Below are 19,227 nucleotides of genomic sequence, written 5' to 3'. Positions count from 1 at the left end.
GCCTCCTCCATATCTTTTACATGTGAATTGCCCCATGAATATTTCCATTAAACGGCACGGCTTTGAATGGTAAGTAATTGGAGGCTTCCGATTTTTTGACGGAAGCAATTTGACCTTGAGTATATATATATATATATATATATATATATATATATATATATATATATATATATATATATATATATTTTTTTTTTTATTATATTTCCATCCTCACCGGTAGCTACTGCCGGATATAGTTCAATGCTGGGAACTGCAACCCTGATATTAACTTGAGCCCTGGCGAGAGGAGGGAGGGAGGAGGTTCAGGAAGGGAAGGGGAGGGTAAAAGACGGGGAGAGAGTCAAGGAGGGAGGAAGGGGAGTCGGGGAGAACTTTGGTGGAAGAGAGGGGAGGTGTTGGGGGTGATGGGCTTGTGAGGGTGAGGAAGGGCACGACGGAGCGCTGTTCTCAACCCGTGGCTGCCGGGTCTCACCCGAAGTGCCTCTCGTGTTCTCTACCTTCGCTCGGTTCTGTTAGGTACTTACCTCGTGTGTTCTCTACCTTCGCTCGGTTCTGTTAGGTACTTACCTCGTGTGTTCTCTACCTTCACACGGTTCTGTAGATACCCCATGTGTTCTCCACATTCACACGGTTCTGTAGATACCCCATGTGTTCTCCACATTCACACGGTTCTGTAGATAACCCCATGTGTTCTCCACATTCACACGGTTCTGTAGATAACCCCATGTGTTCTCCACTTTCACACGGTTCTGTACATACTTGCCTATATTTCCCTATATAGGTGGATGCCCGTGGTGGCTTCCTGAACCATCCCTCATGGTAATATTTCCCATTGTATTATCCTGGCTCCCTCTTCCCCATTGCTGGGTCACGGTCAGTGGTGGCTCCCAAATTACTGCCCATGTAAATTCTTCTCTCTCTCTCTCTCTCTCTCTCTCTCTCTCTCTCTCTCTCTCTCTCTCTCTCTCTCTCTCTCTCTCATCTGCGTTTGTGTTCCCTCCGTTACCCTCCATCACGCTGAGTTTGGTGGCAGTGATGTTAAATGGTTATTTTCCATTTGTCGTTGGAGAGAGAGAGAGAGAGAGAGAGAGAGAGAGAGAGAGAGAGAGAGAGAGAGAGAGAGAGAGAGAGAGAGAACAAAATTATCCCTCGTAGGTTGGGGAGGGTGTTTTCTTTACTGTGGCTTTTGTGTACGTGTGAAGGATAAATGATATCTGTTGGACATACCCAGAAGACATGATCTTCACGAAGTGCACTTTTGGATGCTTTTATTACGTCTGGGTTTATTATGTGCTCGGGGATAGCTTAGAGATGTTCGTTGAGAGTGAACATCACGTTTAAAAAGATAGCCTGTCTTATCTTTTGTCTCTGTAAAAGTGTTATCTACGCACACTTATTTTTTCGGTATTTTCTTCATCATTACTGATTTCGTAAGATGTCAGTTATCTTCCACTCTGACATGTCAGTACTCACCTTGTACCTCCTCTCTGACATGTCAGTACTGACCTTGTACTTCCTCTTTTACATGTCTGTCCTCACCTTGTACTTTCTCTCTGACATGTCAGTGCTCACCTTGTACCTCCTCTCTGACATGTCAGTGCTCACCTTGTACTTCCTCTCTGACATGTCAGTGCTCACCTTGTACCTCCTCTCTGACATGTCAGTACTCACCTTGTACCTCCTCTCTGAGACGTCATTGCTCACCTTGTACCTCACTCTCTGATGTGTCTGTCCTCACCTTGTACTTCCTCTCTGATATGTTAATTCTCTCCTCATGTGACATGTCAGTTGTCTTCCAGTCTTCTCTCTTGTCAATTATCTCCCTGTCTTCTTTTTTTTTTCTATGTCCGTTCTCTCCCTCTATGACATATCAATTCTGTCCCTGTTTTCATGTCTGGTGTATCATTTCTCTACCTCAACAACATGTCACTTCTCTCCCTGTCTTCCTTTCTGGTGTGGGTTCTCTCCCTGTTCAAAATGTCAGTCCTCCCTCTGTCGTCTTTGATAGGTCAGTTCTCTCCCTCTCTTTCCCACATCCCCTCCCTTTCCCTTTCTCTCCCGTCCAAGTTGTTCCCCTCAGGTGGTGGCATGTTATGCAGAAGGGCTGGTGTTGTTACCAGTTCTGAGAAGTTCTCTATTACCTCTCCCGGTGCTGTTTACTTGAGGAAAGAACACATTGATTACCATAGGCGAAATATTTCATCATAATTGGTTTTCTAAGTGGGGCATGATGGGTCGTGTATGCTTGAGTACGAAGGAGTAAAGTTCCATAGTTTCTCGAAATAATACACTCGCTAACTTTATAGTGTTTTCTCACTCTTCTCGTCTTCGCTACGAAGTATGGCATGGAATATGATATATATATGTATATTTGCGTGTGTGGAAGTATGTATATACATGTGTATGGGGGTGGGTTGAGCCATTTCTTTCGTCTGTTTCCTTGCGCTACCTCGCAAACGCGGGAGACAGCGGCAAAAAAAAAAAAAAAAGAATATATATATATATATATATATATATATATATATATATATATATATATATATATATATATATATATATATATTTCATTTTAGCAAAACCTGGGATTGGAAAAAGGCAATAGATGTGAATACTTATGTATCTCACATTTTTCCACGTAAATCCCTGGCGTAAGCTATTCAGCAAGTGGCGTCACCTGGGAGGAGAGACGGACATATACGTCCCCCAACTTCGACAAGTTTTCTTGGGGTCTGACTGGCTGGCTGGCTGGCTGGCTGTCTCCACCGAGGGCCTCCGCCGCTGCCGCATATATTCTTATTTCCAGATTTCCCTCATTGTTGCCCTCGAACATTTCCGGCCACTTTAAGGATTTCGCGGGAGGTTGAATGTCCTGGCGTACCGGACCAAACCGATGATGGATTGAATATCCCACGGCCCTCATAATGTCCCATGATTTTTGACTTGGGGGAGGAGGAGGAGAAGTCTCATGATAGTTTCGCGTGCTACACTGTGGGAGGATGTCCACTCTGCTTTCTGAAGGGTGTATATATTGCAGCTTCAACTGTTTTGTGTTTGCTGATGGTTCTGTCCGTTCTTGTGTCGGGTGCTCTCCGTTTTCTGATGGTTCTGTCTGTTCTTGTATCGGGTGTTCTCCGTTTTCTGATGGTTCTGTCTGTTCTTGTCTCGGGTGTTCTCCATTCTCTGATGGTTCTGTCTGTTCTTGTCTCGAGTGTTCTTTACTGTCTGATGGTTCTGTCTGTTCTTGTCTCGGGTGTTCTCCATTCTCTGATTGTTCTGTCTGTTCTTGTCTCGAGTGTTCTTTACTGTCTGATGGTTCTGTCTGTTCTTGTCTCGGGTGTTCTCTATTATCTGATGGTTCTGTCTTCCTTGTCTCGAGTGTTCTTTACTGTCTAATGGTTCTATGTCTCTCCTTGTCTTCACTTCACCCCCACCCTTTCCTCCCTTGCAACTCCCAGCACTCGCTGATCATGGACTAATTCATGGCCATTGACGATATCTGGCGAACTCCCAGAAGCGTTTTTGCATGTACCTTGCAAAATTATTGCGATTCTCGTGTTCGCGTGTTGCCCTGCCTCACCAGGAGCTGTTCTGCAGGCCATGGCCTATATTTTGCCTTTTTAGTGTGTGTGTGTGTGTGTGTGTGTGTGTGTGTGTATTAGATTTATATTAGGTTATTAACCACACGTATTTCTTACTTTTATTGACTCGTGTATAACCAGTCACGAAAGAGGAGCTAATTTTATTTCAGCCATTTGCTTTTTCAGTAAAGATTTTAACGTTTATTCGAGAGCCACTAGTGGTAGTAAGCACAGTATTCTGATCGTCACACGTACTACCTTGCACTGTCGACTTGAAAGACACACACACACACACACACACACACACACACACACACACACACACACACACACACATCAGAAGATTACCCGGCGATGCGCAGAAAAACATTGGCTTTTATAAAAGACAAAGAAAAAAGTATATATGAAAATGGTCTTTATCGGATCTCAAGTGGCTTTCCAAAGGCATATGAAAATGGCCTTTGTTGGATCTCAAGTGGCTTTCCAAAGGCGTATGGAAATGGCCTCTGTTGGATCGAAAGTGGCTTTCAAAAGGCCGAATATTGCGATATTGAAGTGTGTGTGTGTGTGTGTGTGTGTGTGTGTGTGTGTGTGTGTGTGTGGTCACCTCTGAGGTGAATGAGTGCCATGGAGCTGTAGTGAAGCTGTACCTTGAGACGTGGCCTCCGTTGGGCCTTGTACGCCCAGGCTCCGATCCTGAGATACCCTTTATTATAGATTCAGCCTGCCAGCTCGTCCATTTTGAATGAGGTTCGGTGAACTGGATAGCGTAAGCTGAGGCTGGGCTGCTTCTGGTGTCCTCCAGGACGACCCCTCGGATCAAGGCCAAGTTGCAGCACAGCCCAAGAACACTGACCCAGACCCTGAGGAACCTGTGCCCCTTGTAACATCCTCTCGGGCTTCTGAAAGTGCTGCAGTTTGGCCTTGGGGAAAGGAAGACACACACACACACACACACACACACACACACACACACACTCAGACAGAAACTGAAATTATTGAACAGCTTTGGCCAGCCAGTTCAAGTTGTGTTTATAGTATTGTTTAATGGTCGCATGTGCTCTCTCTCTCTCTCTCTCTCTCTCTCTCTCTCTCTCTCTCTCTCTCTCTCTCTCTCTCTCTCTCTCTCTCTCTCTCTCGTACATAACTGCCGGCTCATATATTGACGGGCCAACGTGAACTAAACGCCCGGTCGGTCGGTCTTATTGAGGCGTGACTGACTGTACAGTTGCCGGAATTCATCAGCGTAAAGCACACACACACACACACACACACACACACGGGGGTCGTGTAGAGAGCGCGTCGTGCAGTAATTTACTGGTGTCGTGTTAGCACATTTCTGGAGGGCCTGGAGGGAAGGGGGGGGGGTCTGGAGGTTGTGTTGGGGTGTGGGGGGGGGGGGGTAGTGTCGGGGGGGGGGGATTAGTGGGGTCCCGTAAGGAGGCATTCATTATACTGTTTATTGCATTCTTCCTGCTCGCTCCTGTGAGCCTCACTCTGCCTACACCAGCTGTGTGGGCTGTGCCGCCGCGTATCTGTGGACGCGCCCCCTTGTTGTGTACAGCGTGTGGACACCGCCCGCCCTGGCAACTGTGGGTGCCCATGGTCTGACGTTCACTGTACACCTCTCGCCCTGGTCACTGTGTGTGTGTGTGTGTGTGTGTATGTATGGGGGGAGGGGGTCGAAGGTCAAACAACCCCCAGAGATGTGACCTAAAAACGTGAATTTTGAGCCTCGTACGAACTTGTCCATTGAGACGAATCTTAAGACAAGGATATACCATTCCACAGGACCCATGCGGTGCCCAGAGATAACTCTGTGGTGTAGACAAAGATATACCATTCCACAGGACCCATGCGGTGCCCAGAGATAACTCTGTGGTGTAGGCCAGTGTTTTTCTCTTTTTTTTTTTTTGTAGTGGTCAAAAGTGATTATAAGAGTTTTTATTTGGGGTCATTTTAATTACCCGTATTTCACTAAACTGCTCATGAAAAGTTGGCGCTATGATGTCTTGGTACTTTCTGTCCGTGTGTATTGTATGTGTTCTGACCACTTTCGGCTTATTCCTCTTGGGGTCAAAGGTCGTCAACACGAAGTTTTTTTTTCTTTTTTCTTTTTGATAATTCCTCGGACCATATTTTTGGCCGGTGCCTCTGTTGAATTTGGCACAAAAGCGCTCTTTCTACGTACCCTCCCTAATGCCCCCTGGAAATGGGGGGGTAGTTTCTGACGACCAGTTGGAATGGCTTTTAAAGGTCAGAGTATACCGTAATTACAACTTTGCAGTCACAGATCCATCTTGTTTCAGGCAAGGTGGATAGAACCCCACTCTTTGACGAGTCTTGGCACAAACGTATGGTTTGAAATGCCTCTGGAGGTGAGACATAATGCATTCACTGAAGGTGAGACATACTGCATTCACGAGAGGTGAGACATAATTCATTCATTGGTGGTGAGACATACTGCATTCACTGGAGGTGAGACATACTGAAATCACTGGAGGTGAGACATACTGAAATCACTGAGGTGAGACATAATGCATTCATTGGAGGTGACACATACTGCATTCACTGGAGGTGAGACATACTGAAATCACTGGAGGTGAGACATACTGCATTCACTGGAGGTGAGACATACTGCATTCACTGGAGGTGAGACATACTGAAATCACTGGAGGTGAGACATACTGCATTCACTGGAGGTGAGACATACTGAACATTGGAGGTGAGACATACTGCATTCACTGGAGGTGAGACATACTGCATTCACTGGAGGTGAGACATACTGAAATCACTGGAGGTGAGACATACTGCATTCACTGGAGGTGAGACATACTGAAGTCATTGGAGGTGAGACATACTGCATTCACTGGGGGTGAGACATACTGAAGTCATTGGAGGTGAGACATACTGCATTCACTGGAGGTGAGACATACTGCATTCACTAGGGGTGAGACATGCTGCATTCACTGGAGGTGAGACATACTGCATTCACTGGAGGTGAGACATACTGCATTCACTAGGGGTGAGACATACTGCATTCACTGGAGGTGAGACATACTGCATTCACTGGAGGTGAGACATACTGCATTCACTGGAGGTGAGACATACTGCATTCACTGGAGGTGAGACATGCTGCATTCACTGGAGGTGAGATATGCGGCATTCACTAGAGGTGAGAGATACTGCATTCACTGGAGGAATACATACTGGATTCACTTGAGGGGTGGTGCATACTGCATTCACTGGAGGTGAGACATACTGCATTCACTGGAGGTGAGACATACTGCATTCACTGGAGGAGTACATACTGGATTCACTTGAGGGGTGGTGCATACTGCATTCACTCATCACAAACGTTAGCCTTGAACGACCAACTTTTACCCGTTGGTGTGTATGGGAAGTAGCATTGATAGGTGCACCTGTAGACCGCTACGGAAGTGTATGTACCAAGACGGGAATAGAAGACGAAAAAGTATACACACACACACACACACACACACACACACACACACACACACACAGGAGTGAAGGCTTGGTACGTATAGACAAGGTTTAGAGACGGGTCAACTGGTGTGTAAAACTCCCTCCCCTACGTAACACAGAATTAATCATAGCAATTAGTAATCACACACGCCATTACCTCAGTGAGTACCGGAGCTAAGGTGGGGGGGGACTTAATGTGCACATGAAATGTTATTTTATGTGTGCACCAGAGCCAGGGACTTGTGTGCACGCGGAGATATTTGCGTGTACAATTCACTAGGGCTACGTGTACACAGAAAAGAATATATATATATATATATATATATATATATATATATATATATATATATATATATATATATATATATATATATATATGGAAGCTGCAGACACTAATTAGCCAGTTTTGAAGCGATACCTGCCATTTTAACATGAAGCAGGTTTGCACTTAAAATATGTGGAGTTTGTATAACTTGTTCAATTGCAAATTGCCCTTGACGAAACTGCAGGTAACTAATCTGCATATTGGAGGCAAGTGAAAATGGGAACCTTGTAAAAGTTCGATGATAATGGCTGTAGAGTTTGTGTTGGTACGGTTTTGGTGAGGACACTGGAAACACCGGAGACTTGAAATGTATAGAGGTGCTTGGGTATGTTAGCCTGATGGGAGATGGCTGTTTGGCTGTCGGGTCATTGTTGATAAAATCCCTCGTCCTACGAACTTGAGGGTGAGGCAAACTTGGTCGGAAGAGCCATATGGCCACCTCCTCCCCGTCCGCCCTGCCTGCCTGCCTGCTTGCTTGGGTGTGTTAGCCTGATGGGAGATGGCTGTTTGGCTGTCGGGTCATTGTTGATAAAATCCCTCGTCCTACGAACATGAGGGTGAGGCAAACTTGGTCGGAAGAGCCATATGGCCACCTCCTCCCCGTCCGCCCTGCCTGCCTGCCTGCTTGCTTGCTTGCCATCCTCCTCCTCCTCCTCCTCCTTCTCCTCCTCCTTCTCCTCCCCCTCGCCTAGCGGACCATATGGAGCTAAAGAGCGACTGGGCCCGTCTTGCGTGACTTGCCTCCACTGGGGTGAACCGCTCCGTCCCAGCTGCCTGGCCTGGTGTAGCCAGGGCCGAGGGTCAAGGCCGACAACACCACCACCACCATCATCCCGAGGCGTTGCTGGCGAGCGCTGCAGCTCACTCTCCAGAATGAGATCCCAGGGAGGGACGTGAGACGCTCGGCCGTCCTTGCATTATATCTCAGAAGTCCAAGGAGGACTTCCCCTGGCCTCTGGGATGTTGATGGATCGCGAAGTGGAGAGTGACTTCACACAGACGTCCCTCGTGAACACGGCCCGCGCTATGCCCTGTGTGTGTGTGTGTGTGTGTGTGTGGACTTGTTATTTTGAACCAGTCATCTCATTCACTCATGCTGGCCTCCGTTCTTTTTTTTTTTTATTATTGTTGTTGTTGTCGTCGGCCATGTTGTTTGGTGTTACGAGAGTTATCTCCCTCCTCCTCCCTCCCCCCCTCCTCGTCCTCCCCCTCCCTCCCTCCGTCCCTCCCCCTCCCTCCTTCCCTCTCTCCCTCCCTCCCTCCCTCCCTCCCTCCCTCCGCTTCATTCGTGATAATCTAGCCAAGTGTGGCCACAGCCACGCACGTGCGTAACCTCTGCACCTTTACCGCTGAATGATCGAGTGCACTGGGCAGCAGCAGGAAGCCTTGTCTTGTATTCTGGTCAGCTCCCGTACGAGTTTCCTCTTTTTTTTTTTTCTTACGATGGGAGGGAGGCATTCCAGAGCACCATGCAACGCACGCAAGATTGCACTCCAATTTTTCAGTGCAGCCTGCTCTATATATGACTTAAGAATGCACACCGAAGCTCAGAAAAGCTTTCAACTGGACTTCAAGCCATTTTTAAGGATACGGAGTCAACACGAACAACAGAATATGCTCTCTCTCTCTCTCTCTCTCTCTCTCTCTCTCTCTCTCTCTCTCTCTCTCTCTCTCTATATATATATATATATATATATATATATATATATATATATATATATATATATATATCTATGTGTGTGTGTGTGTGTGTGTGTGGGTTTGCGACGCACCAAGGTCATCGTGAATGGCTGGCCGGGTCTGGTATTTTAACGGGAGCCGTTGCGAGGTGGGGGATTAACATTACCCCTGACGTGTCATGGTGCACCGTTAGACGCTCCGTAATCCTGTCCTTCGTGTGGCATGATAAGTCCCTCTGGGGCTGAGCGTTCACGCACTACGTCGCTGGGAGGGAGAGCGCAGCGCAGCGCAGGTGCCTTCCCTTCCTCCTTCCTCCCGTGCATATTGCCGCAGGAGCAGCAGCAGCAGTGGCAGCGCCACGCCCATGTAAAACCACAGATCTCAGAATTCACCCAGCGGCGAAGTCTCCTCCTTTTCGGAACGGAGGCAGAACTCTTAAAAAAAAAAAGAAATGATAGAGTCCAGCTGCGTGGAAAACGTGTCCTTGTACAGCACACACACACACACACACACACACACACACACACACATATACACAGTATTGTACAAAAAGAGAAAATGTGAATACCTGCATGTTTGCGTGGTGAGGCTTGGCATTGTCTTCCCTACCGTGACTTTAGCGGCGGTGGTTGGTTAGACACGCGCGTGTTGTTCATATTTGTCAAATTGATCGTCTCTCCGTTGATGGCTTTTAATTAATGGGACGATATTCTCGTTATGGAAGCAATTACTCTCATTGCTTGATCGTATTTTTTTTTTTGTTTGTTTGTTTGATGGATGCGTCAAAAATGTGTTCATCGGGAACTTGTCTGTTGATGTGATCGTAATTCTCGTGTGTGTGTGTGTGTGTGTGTGTGTGTGTGTGTGTGTGTGTGTGTGTGTGTTATTCGCTGAGCCATTCCCTCTTCATCCTGTATGAGTGGAGTGTAATGGCACTCAACACATTTCATTATCTGGACTTTTTTTTTTGTGATGGTAATGAATGGAGGTATTCAGTTTGGTTGGCTGAGGAGGAGGGCTGGGGTGTGTAATTTGCTTAGTATATCTTGACGTGTGTAAACCCCCACCCCCCCCTTTTTTTTTTTTTAAGAAACGAGGGTATGACCCTTGAGCACGAGGGCACGACCCTTGAACACGACGATAACGACCTTCGAGCACGACGGTGCATAGAGGCCAGGCCTTCAAGCCCATGGGTTATACCGTCGTGCTCTGGGGTCGTACCGTTGTGCTCAGGGGCGGTACCGTCGTGCTCAAAAGTAGTACTGTCATGCTCAGGGGTCGTACCGTCGTGCTCATTGGTCGTACCATCGTGCTCAAGGGGTCGTACCGTCGTGCTCAAGGGCCGTACCTTCGTACTCGGGAGTTGTACCGTCGTGCTTAGGGGTCGCATCGTTGTGCTCAGGGATCGTACCGTCGTGCTCAGGGGGTCGTACCGTGGTGCTCAGGGGTCTTGCAGTCGTGCTCATGATCGCTGAGGAGGAGGGAATCCTTGGCCTGTGGAGCAACTGCCGGTAACGTGGCAGATACATTGAGCGGCATTTGGCTGGCAGGTCCAGGCAGGGTTGTTAGCGGCGCTTGTTACGAGCATAGTTAGTCACTCCAGCCTTGGAATGGGGTCACTAGAGGCCACGGCCAACGCTAATGTCCTGTTTACTGGCGGGCATCTGGTCCATCTGTTGTGGCGGGTGGTTCTGGAGGCCTGGTGGCGGTGCTGGTCCTGGCGGTGTGGTGGGAGGAGGGTCATACACTGGTGTTGGTGTTGTGTGGGGGGAGGGGGATTATACTCGTGTTGGAGGTGTGGTGGGTAGTGGTACTGGTGTTGTGGCGACCATTTTTCTTACACTGTTTGTACGGGGAAGAATTACTCTGGAGGAGGAGGAGAGGAGGAGGAGGAGGAGGAGGCGGCAGTGAAGGAGGAAGGGGTTCCTAGGAGGCGGCTGGTGGGTAGTGGTACTGGTGTTGTGGCGACCATTTTTCTTACACTGTTTGTACGGGGAAGAATTACTCTGGAGGAGGAGGAGGAGGAGGAGGAGGAGGCGGCAGTGAAGGAGGAAGGGGTTCCTAGGAGGCGGCGAAGGCTTTTTTTTTTTGTAGGAGTGTCGGTCTCGCGGTTCTCCCGCCATGACCCGGGTACCCGTACTACGTCCGTTCCCTCATTTACAGAGCCCTTCGTATGCCCAGGACACGCGGGTACGAGCAGGTTGGTTAATCAGACGCTTCCGCTAGTTCCCGCCCCGCTGCCCCAGATGGCTCTCTGTTCTCGTTGGAAGCTTGTAACTGGGTCAGATGTGGCTCTCTGGATCTCATTCTTGGGAAATGTGATGGTTTAAGATACGTTTCCTGTATTTGTCTATACTCGCACATTCATGATGTCTATATGCGGTCGGACAATCGGTTCATTATATATATATATATATATATATATATATATATATATATATATATATATATATATATATATATATACATATACTTATTTTTCTAGTTTGTGGTGTCCCATGTAGCAGGATAGCGCTAGAAGGAAAACAACGAACGTCCTTATTTGAGTCCATCTAATCGGCTTTGCCGTGATATCCCATGACCACTCCATACGTCTTGGTTTAGCCCACTGACAAGCGCGTCACCCACCGAATATTAATCTCCCCAGTTCGCTGTGTCCCACGCATGCCTTTCACCCCCCTGCATGTTCAGGCCGAGATAAGTTAAATCTCTGTCACTCCGTCCTTCCATCTTCTTGCATTCCCCATAATCCATAATCATTGAGCTGCAACAAATGTTGTGTAAGAGGGGTCGTCAGGAACCTAAATAGATACAGCTTACATGTGAAATAAAAACTAAGAATTATGAAGGTACAAACACACAAGCTTTGTGTGTGTGTGTGTATATATATATATATATATATATATATATATATATATATAATTTTTTTTTTTTTTTCATACTATTCGCTATTTCCCGCGATAGCGAGGTAGCGTTAAGAACAGAGGACTGGGCCTTTGAGGGAATATCCTCACCTGGACCTCTTCTCTGTTCCTTCTTTTGGAAAATTAATATATATATATATATATATATATATATATATATATATATATATATATATATATATATATATATATATATATATATATATGTATGTATGTATGTATGTATGTATATATATAATCTGTATGTGTGTGACTGTGTATGTGTGTGCTGATATTGCATATTGGCAAGACTTAATTAAATGAATTTACCAATGGTATTTTAAACTCCGAGCGGCCGAGAGCATTGTTTTTATGGTATTTGTAACTTGGCCGTTGGAACACGAGCGATCGCGCGCGCGCGCGTCCAGTATTATTTTATGTTCAGTAATTACGAACAGGTTGAACATTTTTCCCTGCCTGTCTGACACCGGCCGGGCGGAAACCTGTCCTGGTTGTTCCTGACAACCACACCGGCTTGATTCTGGTTGTTGTAGGAAGTCTTGGGCAACATGTGGCTGAGTAACGAGAGAGAGAGAGAGAGAGAGAGAGAGAGAGAGAGAGAGAGAGAGAGAGAGAGAGTGTGTGTGTGTGTGTGTGTGTGTGTGTGTGTGTGTGTAAACCATCTCATGGTCGGTTGATAGCATTATCGAGTCTTGGGGTTAACCAGGAACGTTAGCTAGGCAGCGGAGGAGTGGGGTGTGGTGTGGTGTGAGGAGGGGAAGTCTCGGTGATAATTTGTTATCATATGTCACTGGATTAGGGGGGAATATGCCATTTGATTATTATCATTTCATTATTATCATTAGTATGATTATTCGCCCCGTGGTAAAGTGGGTCGAATGCCTGCGATGCTGTTAGTAATGTAATGAGGCAATGGTGTCAGAACTTGGTGGCTTGCAGACCTGAACGAGTGGGTATTCTAATTAGTAGTTTATTGTAATTGGTTTCATTATAACTGTAAAGTTGTTGTGATGGCCTGTATGATATCAAGGAGATCCAGTACCGTAGCGCTGCTTGCTGTAACCCCTCTGGATCGCGGTGGTACCGCCGTGCACACTTGACCCTCAAGCGCCAGATGAAAAGTTGTTACCGTCATACTTAAGGGTCGTGCTCAAGGGGTTGAATTCATCCCAGACCTTTTTTTCATACTTGACCGTCGTTTCTCGCGTTAGCGAGATAGCGCCAGGAGCAGACGAAGAAAGGCCGCATCCGCTCTAAGTCCGTCCATTATGTCATGTGTTATGCACCGAAACCACAGCTCCCTGTCCACATCCAGGCCCTACAGACCTTTACATGATTTACCCCGGACGCTTCACATGCCCCGGATTAGTCCAGTGACAGCACGTCGACCCCAGTATACCACACAGTTCCATTTCACTCTATCCCATGCACGCTTTTCACCCTCCTGCATGCCCAGGCCCTTGTGGCTCAAGATCTTTTTCAAACCATTCTTTCATCTTCAGTTTGGTCTTCCCATTCTCTCTGTTCCCCCACTTCTAACACACACATTATTTGTCAACCTTTTCTAGCTCATTCTCTCTCCATAGGTCCAAACCATTTGAACACACCCTCATCAGCTTTCTCAACCACACTGTCCCAGTTCCCACACATCTCTCTTACCCTTTCATTACTTGATCAAACCACCTCACACCACATATTGTCCTCAAAAACATTTCATTTTCCACACGTCCGCTCTCCTGCACACAGCCTTATTTAGAGCCATATATATATATATATATATATATATATATATATATATATATATATATATATATATATATATATATATATATATATTATGCACAGACATGAAGTAAACAAAGAACTTTATACGTTTTGATAAGAAAATGAAATCAGTGTACCTGAACGTTGGTAGGGGGGTCTTTTTGAAGGCAGTGATTGGGGTGACGTCCGGAAGTGTAAGAGACGTCAGAGGGGAAAGGTCAGACGTGTTGACCCGGGGGGGGGGAACCGGTATGGATGTGGAGCGCAGTTTTGAGGTCGAATGATACTGGATCAGGATTGCGTTCAGTTGACACGCTAATTGCTCCATTCCATCGCTAATGACTCGACCTAGATAAGCAACGGCGATAATTATAGGAAATGTAATTAACGTAATTACATCATGATAAGTATTATTTTTCGTAATTAAAGTTGAATGCAAGCAATGGTAATTGTTTCACATGCGATGGAGTTGTTTCTGCTGACTTAGGTAACACCAGCGTCCTTCGCGAGTGTCATTAAGGGATTTTGGATTTAGTACGTGAATGCGACGGCCTGCCCTTTGACAGTACGTCTGTACGACCCGTGGATACGACGGGCTGCCCTTTGACAGTACGTCTGTACGATCTGTGGGTACGACGGCCTGCTCTTTGACAGCACGTCTGTACGACCCGTGGATACGACGGCCTGCCCTTTGACAGTATGTCTGTACGACCTGTGGGTACGACGGCCTGCTCTTTGACAGTACGTCTGTACGACCCGTGGATACGACGGGCTGCCCTTTGACAGTACGTCTGTACGACCTGTGGGTACGACGGCCTGCTCTTTGACAGCACGTCTGTACGACCCGTGAATACGACGGCCTGCCCTTTGACAGTACGTCTGTACGACCCGTGGATACGACAGCCTGCCCTTTGACAGCACGTCTGTACGACCTGTGGGTACGATGGCCTGCTCTTTGACAGCACGTCTGTACGACCCGTGGATACGACGGGCTGCCCTTTGACAGTACGTCTGTACGACCTGTGGGTACGACGGCCTGCCCTTTGACAGTACGTCTGTACGACCCGTGGATACGACGGGCTGCCCTTTGACAGTACGTCTGTACGACCTGTAGGTACAACGGCCTGCCCTTTGACAGCACGTCTGTACGACTCGTAGATACGACGGGCTGCCCTTTGACCCTTTGCTTGCGGTGCTGCGGCACAACGCCACACTAGGACGCTTGCGGTGCTTGGGCGGCAATGATGCGACCCATGGGCCTCTGACCTGACCCCCTTTGGGGGGGGGGGGCGACACAAACCAACATGGAGACCATGCGAGTCACGTCCGTGGAACACGGATGCATCATGAACCGGGATTTTTGTTTCATTTCTTCGTGGGTTTTTGGCTGAGGGACGAAGCAGGCAGGCAGAGCAGAGCTGATCCGGTTGAGGTGACATCCAGGCCGGGGCCGGTCACCAGTGTCCGGGTGTCTGCATGTTTGGCTTACGAAGGATTGGGATTGGGGGTTCACCATCGTCTTGAGGGGGGGAAGGGAACTGTGGTCTTGCCCGACGTGTCTGTACAGTCAGTCTGCCGAACACGGGTGGGGAAAGACGCATCGTCGTCGACGTGTCCTGTATGTATGTGGTCACTTACAGAGGTGGTGGAAACTACCACCCGTTTTGCCCCCTTCGTTACCACACCCCACAGTCGCTCGTATCCAATATTCGGGTGCTGAGTAATGGTGCATTCGTGTAAGACAGACTCAAAACTCGTTAGAAATAGTAATTAGGCTTTTCATTCGTTAAGTGGGACAGTGGTGGTAGTTAGTGGCGTGAGACTGTACGTAGTAAATTTAGTGTTCACTGACTGCTGCTCTTTCAGATATGGCCGAGTTGAGAATACACCGCGCTGCCTCGGCAGTACCAGCCAGTCAGTCATGGGAATCATGGTAACCTTAACGAGGAGAGATGATTATTGATTTCTGAACGTGGGTGCAGTGAGGAAGGCTTGACCACAGTGTGTGCGTGAGGACGAAGCTCATTTGAGGGGAATATGTATAAATATGTTCCCGTATCGATCTATGGTCACACATGGACGAAAGCAGGAACTTGCGTCGGGACTACAACTGCACCGGGCTAATTGGTCGGCCACACTGGCGAAGACGACGTTTGATTGGCCAGAACTATTGAATGCCACGGTTTTGGATTGGTTCGAGGTGCGGCGGTGGTGGCGGCGAATGGTGATTGGTCGGCTCGTTGGTTCCAGGCGATGGTGATTGGTTCAGGCCGGCGATTGCGATAGACGGAGTGCGGTGATATACCGACTGGCGATGATTTGTAGGGGCGGTTTTGTTCGTGGGCGGGGGTGGTGTTTGGGTGAGACAATAGCGGGGACGGTGGTGATTAGCTGGGATTGGGGGGATCGGATCGGCCCTGGTGGTGGGTGACTGGTATAATCGATGGGTGGGGGGGGTTTGGTGAGGCGGTGCTGCAGTGGGTCGTGATGGTGCCGTGGTCAGGGTTGTGGTCACCATTCGGACGAGCCGATTGTTCTCCAGGTCACTGGAATATGAGGCAGGACGGAGGGAGGGGGACGAGGCTGGAGGCTTGAGGCCCGTCGAGTACCGCTGACCAATGAGTCTCTTGGTCAACTTGATCTGATGCCGCCGCCCTGCCTCTCCTCCACCTCCTTCTCCTCCTCCTCCTGATTTCTTCTCTTGCCTTGTCTGCTGTTGCTGTGTCTGCTGCTGGCTGTGGCCATATTATCGTCCCTTCGCTGCTGCCGCTGTCGCCTGCTGCTGGTGCGCATTGCTGTTCCTGCTGCAGCCGTCTCTCCTGAGGGCACTTCTGCTGGTGCTGCACCACCACCCTGCTCCTCCTCCTCGTCGTCCTCCGCTGCTGCTGCGTCATGTCTCTTGCGAGAGACGACGTTCCTCAATGATTTTTATGGTCAAAGTTCTGTGGGTGTGTGGGGGAGGGGTGTGGGTGGGGAGGGAGGGAAGGAGGTAGGGGGGCAGGGGGCAGGTGGGGTTCACCGCTGGATCCTCTGGGTCGTTTCTCACGTTACTGCCTCTTGCCCTTCGGGAATTACAGTTTGCTTATCCGAAATTGCCTCTCGCATATCCGAGATCACGGTTTTGCTTCATCCGGGATTGCGTTTTCGCGTAGCCGAAATTACCGTTTGCCTGTCGGAAACTACCTTTCTTTGCACATCCGAAGTTTATGGAGAAAAAGATGTATTCTCGTATGTGCGAATTATGGGATTATCCGGAGGTACTTCGCAATTGCCCGACGCATGTAGGTGTATGGCATGTCTTCTCATTGGCTACCGCGATAGTTTATCCGGCTGGTTCCATTTCGTAGTTGTTGTTGATGTAGTTTGATGTAGCGTATTTCACTTGTTACGGAGACAGCTACCTGTCCATCAGCCACAATATACCCGTACATGTAACCCATCCCTCCCCGCATCGTGCTCAGGGGTAGTACCGTGGTGCTGTTGGGTCGTACCGTCGTAACTTCGAGGGACGTGCCATCGTGCTGTAAGGGCCACACCGTCGCTCTGAAAGAGTCGTGGCCAGACAAGTGTGAGGGCAAGGCAGCGATCAGAGGTTGGTGTTTGTGCCCGTCGAGGATACACAGCAAGAGTTATGATGACTGTGTGACTGGTTGAGCGACGGTACAGGTTAGAGTGTGTGTGTGTGTGTGTGTGTGTGTGTGCCTAAGAGGCACAGTAGCGGGAGTGACTATGTCTCTTGTCTCGTCTCGCTTACTGTTGTAATGGAATAAGTATGGTACTGGCCTCGAAGAGGACAGGACGATTCGAATCTGAGGAATTTTATAAATGACGAAATGTACAACCTTCATATTTTTTTTTTCATTCTTAGGTTTTTAAGCCAAGTCGGTTCTTTGGGTTGTGAAGGCTGCGTCGGTATATTACGGGCACAACCCCTTGTGGCCAGTACAAAAATATCATCACCTTCAGTTGTCCAACTTGTTTTTATCTGGAGAATTATATGAGGCCCTTTGTAGGAGATGTCCTAATATGTGTTCAGAATCGCAGGATTTTATTCTTGATATTATTCGAGGTGTGTGTGTGTGTGTGTGTTTGCGTGTGTGTGTGTGTGTGTGTGTGTGTGTGTGTGTGTGTGTGTGTGTGTGTGTGTGTGTGTGTGTGTTTTGCTGATAGTATACCTTTATTCATCATATTGTATTTTGTTAGCATGTCTTTGTTCATCATATTGTGTTTTGATAGTATATCTTTATTGATCATATTGTCTTTTAATTAGTGTATCTTTATTCATCATATTATAGTTTGCTTTGATGATAATATATCTTCATTCATCATTGTCCTGTGTGTTTTGATGATCATTGATGCCCGTCCATCACCATCCATTGTTTGTTTTGACTCGTCTTGACTCATTGTAGTAACCTCCTCTCCCCCTTGTGTGTTGCAGATCGGGGCCCTGGAGGACTACTATTTGTTCGAGCACCAACACGTGCACAAGAGATCGGCTGAACCAGCCCACGAACACCACCAGTCCCTCCACTCCGATTCTAGGGTGAGTACTGGCCTTTAATGTACCGTAGGGAAATGTTGTTGTGTAGGGCCCCACCCTCACAGTTAGAGGGTAGTGCTAGGGTGGTGCTTTGGCTGGCGGCATCAAACGCTCCACCACAGGACTTACTACTACCACACACCCAACTCCAGCAGAGGACGGTGGCACAAGACATTCTACCGCGTTCTGCACCAGAGGACACTTTCATCACCCTCCCCTACACCAGAGGACGCCCTGCTACAAGACATTCTACCGCGTCCCAGTCCGCTACAGGACTCTCTACCCACACTCTCCTACACCACAGGACGCTCCCCCACACCCCGCTCCACCACAGGACACTCTACCACACTGTTCTACACCAGAAGATCCTCCGCCACAAGACTTTCTACCACAGTCCGCTCCAACACAGGACACGCCACTGGAAGACCTTCTACCAGACCCCATTCCATCCCAAGACACCCCATCATAAGACACCCTACCACACCCCAAGCCACTCTACCGTACGACATCCTACCACACACACACACCCATCCACCATAGTACGTACCTCCCTCCACCACGCCATATTTTACCACATCTGTCTCACATGTGTGATGCCACCACACATTACCGTACGTACCCACAGTTTCACCCCCACTCCCCTCCCACACACACACACACACACACACACACACACACACACACACACACACACACACACACACATCGCGTCTACCAGTTGTAAACGTATCACACGCCCACACGTGCCCTCATATAATGAGGGACTCAACATCTGTGCTCTCTGCCAACCCCGGGGGTGATAATAAAGGATTACTTGAGTCTGACTGTGGGTCGAGGCTACCGAAAAGTTGCAGAGAGAGAGAGAGAGAGAGAGAGAGAGAGAGAGAGAGAGAGAGAGAGAGAGAGAGAGAGAGAGAATTCTCTTGTTCG

General features: G+C 48.1%; 1 protein-coding gene across 2 annotated transcripts in view; it reads left to right on the top strand.

The window, feature by feature from the left end:
* Positions 1–19,227, top strand: part of LOC139755400 (furin-like protease 2) — a 551,049-nt gene that overhangs the window by 116,908 nt on the left and 414,914 nt on the right. For both annotated transcript variants that reach the window (XM_071673673.1, XM_071673674.1), the window contains exon 2: positions 18,196–18,300. In XM_071673673.1, the coding sequence (XP_071529774.1) occupies positions 18,196–18,300 (105 nt within the window). The remainder of the gene's footprint in view (positions 1–18,195; positions 18,301–19,227) is intronic.

This window comes from Panulirus ornatus, chromosome 19 (assembly GCF_036320965.1).
Source record: "Panulirus ornatus isolate Po-2019 chromosome 19, ASM3632096v1, whole genome shotgun sequence".
Classification (NCBI taxonomy): Eukaryota; Metazoa; Arthropoda; class Malacostraca; order Decapoda; family Palinuridae; genus Panulirus; species Panulirus ornatus.
This window is presented reverse-complemented; position numbering and strand designations above follow the sequence as displayed.